Consider the following 7780-nt stretch of genomic DNA (forward strand, 5'->3'; position numbering starts at 1 on the left):
TGGACCATCTATATTTACTTGTGTTTCACATGGCCTCTACAAGACTTTGTGTTCTCTCTTGTGCTCTCTGCGTATTCTCTTCGACCTGTTCTTTCTACTTCTTCTGCTCGTCCCTTTGTGGTGACTTTCTTGATGATTTTATTTCTCCTTTGTGGTGGTCTCTAAGTGAGGTAAAATCTAGCAACCGTAGGTGGAAACTTTGTGGAGTTCTTGGGTCGTTTGAGTGTTGGTATTGATTTGGTTTTGGTTAACTGAGCCTATAAAGACCTTGGTGGTTGAAGATTGGAGTTCCTACAATTGGTATCAGAGCATAGGGTGTGAAATTTCAACAGTACCTTCAAACTAACTGAGGCTAAAATCTTAAATTACTTCCAAATGAGACCTTCGTTGGACAAACGGAGGTCAGACCCACGACCAGCAGGCCGGGGCATCCCCTGTGCGGTGGCGCGTGGCAACAATTGGTGATTGGGCAACGCGTGGCGGACATGACGGCGGGTGGTAGGACCTCCGGTGAGATTTTTTCTGCCATTCCACTTATTTTAAGTAGAAAGTACACACATAAAATCACAAAATTTGTCTCTCATTAATCACGAGATTTCGGGAAACTTTCACTAAAAAAGGTCCTTTTTTTTCAATATTTATCTTTACTCTTTCCTTATACGAACATTAGAGGTATGATCAAAATTTATTATATTATAATTAAATTTAAGTATATTGACTTTTTATTTTTATTTTTAAATGTATATTATATTAATAATATTGAATATTAAATGTTTTTTTATCATATATATGTATAATTTTGTTTATTATTTATTTAAAATCTTAGGGGCTGTTTGGGAGCCATTAATTTTGGTCAAAAATTAATTTTGGGACCGTTGCCAATTATTTTTCTGATAGCCCAGGTGACTTAAACAGTGGCTTTCTATTTTTCATTACCTGCCATTCCCCACCAACAAATCAAAGACACCCAATCCCTTATAGACAATGAGCAAACTGGTGACAGCACTTCTTAGAACCTTCAGCTACGCAAACCAAGATTCTTCCCACAACCTTCAGCTGCACAAATTGGCGACGACACTACCAATTTCTCATAAGGTCTGCAACGCACTTTTTTTTCAAGAAGATATGACGACGTCTCCAACAAACTGCAATCATACATTGACTTACAAAGCCGCCTCTCAGTTCGGATCTCTACCGGCCATATGGATCCCACTGAGACATAGGTTTGCTCCCAGCAATTGTCCCGTACTCGCCGTCATTTTTCTACCTTTCAATAGACTATTCTTTTCTTGTAGACCAGATGGCAACCCCTACCGAATTATTATGCTATTTTCAGTGTCCATTTGATTGTATTTTGGTTTTCAAGTATGCAAGGTGCTATAAAATTTTAAGTGAAACAGAAGCGTTCATACCAGTATTATGAGGACAAGATATATGGATTTTTCATGAAGTACTAAAAATATTATCAAAGTAAAATGAAGCTTCAAAATTATGTGAATGCAAAGAAATGTTGATCAATAGAAATATGCCTCTGTGTTACAAGATATTATTGATTAGCTATGAGTTATTATTGTCTTCCGATTGCATTGCATCTGACATCAAACACTTGAATTGAGTTGCTAAACTTGAATTCTGGCAATTTACTAGTGATTGTGAGATTGAGGTTAATATGAATAGAACCACTGGGACGCCATGCATCGAACTCACATATGTCTCTCCAAGTTGTTAATTTTTTGCAGGGATGAGTACAACGCATCCACCAGTCGAGTCGTTGCACCGGAGGAGTGGTGGAATCAAAAGATTAAGATAATGCTGTTAATTTTTGTTTCCCTTTAATGGTTTTGATTAATGCAAGTCGACATCTACGAAACTACATTCTGGAAATAGCTAACACTGTAGTCTTTTCTTGTACCCATGCGTAATATTGTTTGACATTTTCAGTAAATTCTTTTTCGGCACATTCTGATTTTTCGTTGAACTGTTGTCCTCATTTTTAACCCTTGTTCGCAAGAGTATAAAGACTACAAGGACTTCAAGGACAATGCCGTAAGTAAGATCTACATTCGCTTCGTCAACTATTTGGGGACGATTACGATGGTGAAAATTATGCAATCACTTCGACGAAGTTGTGTAGAACGAGGTTCGGGCTGTTCGAGGATAGAACACTGGAAGACCACCGTGATGCAATTTTGATCGACGATGAGAGTAGTGGTTCAATTGATGGAGCAGAGGAAATGCCCGATGGATCCGGCATGAACGTTTCCAGCACCACAAGGGATGCTAAAAGGAAGTCCTCTAGTGCCAAGCGACGGGGGAAGAAGAAAAAAATATCTGCTCGAGAGCTATCGTTTTCTGTCGATCGGGCCACCAGTGCCGTGGAGGAAGTGGCATTGCCTATGTAGAAGAGTTCTTGGCGACATGATGACTTCTACAGCGGACACCGTTCTACTTTTTGCCTGTGTAGTTCTAGCTCAAAAGTGCTGTCGGGACATACTCGCCGTCATGAAAGATGCAGATGAGAAATTTGAGTGGATTGCATGGCTGTTCAACGAGTAGGACAAGCGATCTGCCTTTGACTGTGCGCATTAAATGTACCTACGTGTTGTGTCCCAAAAACTGTTTAACTTTTGTATGCATCGATCTGTCCCCGTTGTACGTTGTGTGTTTAAATATTTTTCATGCTATGATGTTGGAACAATTTTCACTTGTGATTAGTAAAAATTGTCACGACAAATCTAATAAAAAATATTGGCATGATTCAAGTACACATTTTTCTGTTCCAAGAAGCAAGTTTCACGATAAATAATTTAATGTAAGGCAATTGTTGTGGCACAGTCGTTCTAACTTGAAATCATGAGTTCAGTTGTGCATATGATGTACTCATACCGAATCCCACATTCTATAAATGCCTATGCACCGAGTGATGCAGAAAAATATATGAGGTGCTCTAAGGGTGTCTAATGAAACTGCGGTAAACATAGTTCTATAACAAGCTTTGGCTGTCTAACTATAGTAATGTAATACATGTTTGGCATTATGGATGACTTGAACTTCAATTGCGTTCTAATGCCGGGCTCTTACTCTAAGGAGGAATGTAAGGAAGAGCAATTCTTTTACCATTTGGCAGCTGATGCAATGGCATAGGTTACTTACTGCAGAATCTTTGACGTCAACGCACATAATTACTATCACAAGCAGCAGCATTGTATCCAACGTTTTTGGTTATCCAGGAATGGTCACATGCTTATGATGGAAGCAATAGGTGGGAATGGTCAGATGTGCTACCAAGAGTTTTGTATGTATCCTGCAATACTTCGACATTTCGCTCATGTGTTGCACGACGAGCATGGGCTTCACAGCAGCCAGCAGGTCGACATCTACGATCAAGTTGGCATGTTTTTGTGCATATTAGCGCACGGGAAGGGATATCGACAAGTGACAACGATTTTCAACCACTTTTTGCAAATCGTATGTCACTACGTTAAAGAGATTCTACGTGCGGTCGTCGCGTTTTCAACAGGTCTGATTCATCAAAGTCCGAAATACAACGACGATATCGAGCTGCATAGGTCGGATCTGAGCAAGCATCCACTATTCGGGGACTCCATCGGTGCTATTGATGGAATGCATGTCAAAGCTGTGCTACCATGACACGAACAACTGAACTTCATAGGGCGAAAAGGAGTGCCGAAACAGAACGTGTTGGCTGCACGTGATTTTAATTTATGCTTCACGTTCATGCTCGCAGAACACTCCAACAATACTCATGATATGCGAATGCTTGCTCGTGCCATCCACATTCCGAAAATACATTTTTCGTTGCCAACCTCGAGTAAGTATTATTTAATGGACTCTGGGTTTGTTCATCGTCCTGGTATATGGCCCCGTACAAAGGTTCGGACATGCTGTACCATTTTAAGCAGTTTCGCGACGAACGAATGGGACATCGTCGTAGATTTCGAAATGCTCGAGAGAAATTTAACTTCGGGCACTCATCCTGCAGGAACGTCATAGAATGTTTATTTGGTGTGTGGAAACAAACATGGAAGATCTTAGATTGTATGCCAAGCTACCATTTCCCGACGCAAGTTGCAATTGTGTCGCCACGATGGGGATACATAATTTCCTGCGGCTTTGAGGAGTAGTGGATGAGGCGTTCACTAGAGCGGAGGCGGATGAAGATGCAGTCGAGATGGAGCTTCCTGATGTAGAAGATGAAATGCATGTCGAAATGAATGCACCGGACATGCAACAAAATGAGTGAGACAGACTTCGAGATTATCTGGTACAGCAGCCGCGACCCCAATTTGCTTTTGAAATATTTGAAGGTTGTGACAAAATATAGTTCTTCTCATTAGGTCATTGTCTCGTAGATCTCATGGTCCGGCCTTCTATATTTATCGTGAACATTGGTTTGTGTCCTGTAATTTGCTTTCAATTTTTTTACGCAGGAATGGTACGTGGTGTAATTTTTATGAAAATATATGCGTTCCTAGTTAATAGATTTTTGTATTCCTTACAATAGACGCAACATTTTCATTTTTAGGAGATATTTTGTCATATCAATCCAATACACCATTAACTTTACTACTCAAAAAAGTAACAGACGTGAACTAGCCTAATTTTTATACCTAGCGCTCATTGCTAAAAAAATACCTCTATTTGTAGACATACTCATGATCATAGTCGATAAAGCGGACAGTTCCATTTGATTTTTTTCCCAATATTATACGAGTTCAAAAGGGAAACAGCTAAGCAACTGGCACAAGAAAATTAACTTGTACTAGGTTGGTCAATGTTGTTTCGAAAATCATATGGTTGGGTTGTCAGTAGAATTTGTTGGGAAATGTGGGAACAAGACAAATTTGTAAGGGGCCATTCGACAAGTAAACCCATTTTTACTCACCCAACATGTGTAATTTGTAGAAGGCATCTGTTGGGGTTTGGTTAGAAATTCTTGGGAAATGTGTGACGTAGACAAGCTTTCTAAACTATTTGAACTTTCAACGAGTTTTGGGCACCATTTTGAATTGTTTTGATTTTTGATAAGTACAAGAGGTAAAGTTGGAATTTTATGCCTTTTGAATTCGAATCATAATAAACAATGGTGTGCAGGTCCCGCGATGATGTGACGGAAAAAATGCATTTTGGATAAAAATGGGAATCAAATGGGAGCTTAAATTTTTCGTCCCGGGAATATGGTCCCGTACAAAGGTGTGGACATACTGTACCATTTTCAGCAGTTTTGCGACAAGGGAACGGGACGTCGTCGTAGATTTCGAAATTCTAGAGAGAAATTTAATTTCAAGCACTCATCCTGTAGGAATGTCATAGAACGTGCATTTGGTATGTTGAAACAAAGATGGAAGTCTTGGATTGTATGCCAAGCTACCATTTCCCGACGCAAGTTGCAATTGTGGTAGCCACGATGGGGATGCATAATTTCCTGCGGCGTTGAGGAGTAGTGGATGAGGCGTTTACTAAAGCGGAGGCAGATGAAGATGCAGCCGAGGTGGAGCTTCCTGATGCAAAAGATGAAATTCATGCCAAAATGAATGCACCGGACATGCAACGAACTGAGTGGGATAGACTTCGAGATTACATGGCACAGCAGTCGTCATGCCAATTTGCTTATGAAATATTTGAAAGTTGTGACAAAATATTGTTCTTCTCATTAGGTCATTATCTCGTGGATCCCATGGTCCGGCCTTCTATATTTATCGTGAACATTGGTTTGAGTCCTATAATTTGCTTTCAATTTTTTACACAGGCATGGCATGTGGTGTAATTTTTATGAAAATATGTGTTCCCAGTTAATATATTTTTGTATTCCTTACAATAGACACAACATTTTCATTTTTAGGAGACATTTTGTCATATCAATCCAACAAATCATTAACTTTACTAATCAAAAAATAACAGTCGTGATCTAGCCTAATTTTTGTACCTAACGTTCATTGCTAAAAAAATGCTTCTGATTGTAGATGCACTCATGAGCATAATTGATAAAGCGGACAGTTCCATTTGATTTTTGTTCTTTTTTCCAATATTATACAAGTTCGAAAGGAAAACAGCTAAGCAGCTGGCACGAGAAAATTAACTTGTACCGAGTTGGTCAATGTCGTTTCGAAAATCATATAGTAGGGGTGTCGATAGAATTTGTTGGGAAATGTGGGAACAAGACAAATTTGTGAAGGGCCATTTGACTAGTAGAACCATTGTTACCCACCTAACGTGTGCAATTTGCAGAAGGCATATGATGGGGTTTGGGTAGAAATTCTTGGGAAATGTGTGAGGTAGACAAGCTTTCCAAACCATTTGAACTTTCAACGAGTTTTGGGTACCATTTTGAATTGTTTTGATTTTTGATAAATACAAAGGGTAAAGTTAGAATTTTATGCCTTTTGAATTCAATTCACAATAAACAATGGTGTGTAGGTCCCATGTTGATGTGACGGAAAAATGAATTTTGGACAAAAAAAGGGATCAAACGGGAGCTTAAATTTTTATTCTCTTTAAAATAATTTTTTATCGTACAAGTAGGGGAAGGGGAAGGAAAATTGTGGAAACTATCATCGATTTCACATTATTGTACTAAATTCACGTGGATTCTATTCAAAAAGTCTTTGATTTCTACAAAATTCTATAAAAGATTTAAAATAAAAGATTTTCACTAATTTTATACAAATTTGTGAAAGATCCACAAAATCCAATGAAGTCATCACTTTTGAATACATCCTAAAGCGAAACATAAGGAGATAACAACGTTCCAAAGTACAAAAAGAAAAAATGAAAATCAATATTGCTAATACACTCAACATCGACCTCTCAATAATTCAAGGTTTAAACTTCTAGCTCTAAACCAAAAATACAAAAGGAAAAGGGTAAAATCATCCAGGACACAACAAGCGTTGTGATATCAACATATATGCAAAATATATTCATAACAATTGAAGATAAAGATGTACTAATAACAAATTCGTCTTTGAGACAACTCATCCCAGTAAGGTAGTAACCACTGATTTTTTGCAGGAAAAACAAAGAAAATCAAATCAAGCCAATGCCTTGATTTTAGTTGAAAAAAGACAGTAGACGAAGACCCAGAGGCAAGACCAAATAATCCTCGAATTGATTTTCAATGTCGGGAAAGAGAGATCGAACTTCTTCCAAGTGTTTTTGGAGGAATGGAGAGGACGGAGAACAACAAATTAAATTCATTGCTACATTTCCTAGGCTATGTGTTGCCATCGCTGGCTCTAAACAATAAACTGTATATAGTACGGTAGAGAGAAAACACACTAGGGAAAAGGTGGAGAAAGAATGGCGGTTAAAGCCAAAGCTTTCAAGCCAATGAAGCCTTGGCTATTCATAGTTTTTAAGGAGAATGAAACCCATTTATGTGCACTTTCTCTAATTTTTTAAGGAAAATTGCAGTGGGGTCTCAAATTTTTCAATTTTTACAGATTTTATCTTAACCTTCATTTTGTGTTAGTGAAAATTCCTAACATTTCATAAATATGCAGCTAAAATCCAAATGGATGGACCAAAAAATTTGAATTTTGACCAATTTGGACCAAATTTAGAAGGGTATAATAGTACTTTGTATTTTTCTCATTTTAAATAAGTTAAGAAATTAAATTAAAAATTCCAAAAAATAAAAATAAATATATAACTCTACTCCCTCCCACCCCATCCCACTTCCCCAAATCAAAATTTGATGAGGTCTTTCTTCTACGACGAGAACTACCAAAACTGTCGCCACCACCAATCTTCTCTCTAT

The 7780-nt window shown here is 38.1% G+C and overlaps 1 protein-coding gene across 1 annotated transcript; it reads left to right on the plus strand.

Moving 5' to 3' along the window:
- Positions 1 to 960: 960 nt before the first annotated feature.
- Positions 961 to 2672, plus strand: LOC111391776. The gene is made up of 2 exons (XM_023017035.1): positions 961 to 1223; positions 1740 to 2672. Exons 1-2 carry the CDS (start codon positions 985 to 987, stop codon positions 1834 to 1836), a joined length of 336 nt encoding a protein of 111 aa, XP_022872803.1. The 5' UTR covers positions 961 to 984; the 3' UTR covers positions 1837 to 2672.
- The last annotated feature ends 5108 nt before the right edge of the window (positions 2673 to 7780 follow it).

This window comes from Olea europaea, chromosome 3 (genome assembly GCF_002742605.1).
Source record: "Olea europaea var. sylvestris chromosome 3, O_europaea_v1, whole genome shotgun sequence".
Lineage (NCBI taxonomy): Eukaryota > Viridiplantae > Streptophyta > Magnoliopsida > Lamiales > Oleaceae > Olea > Olea europaea.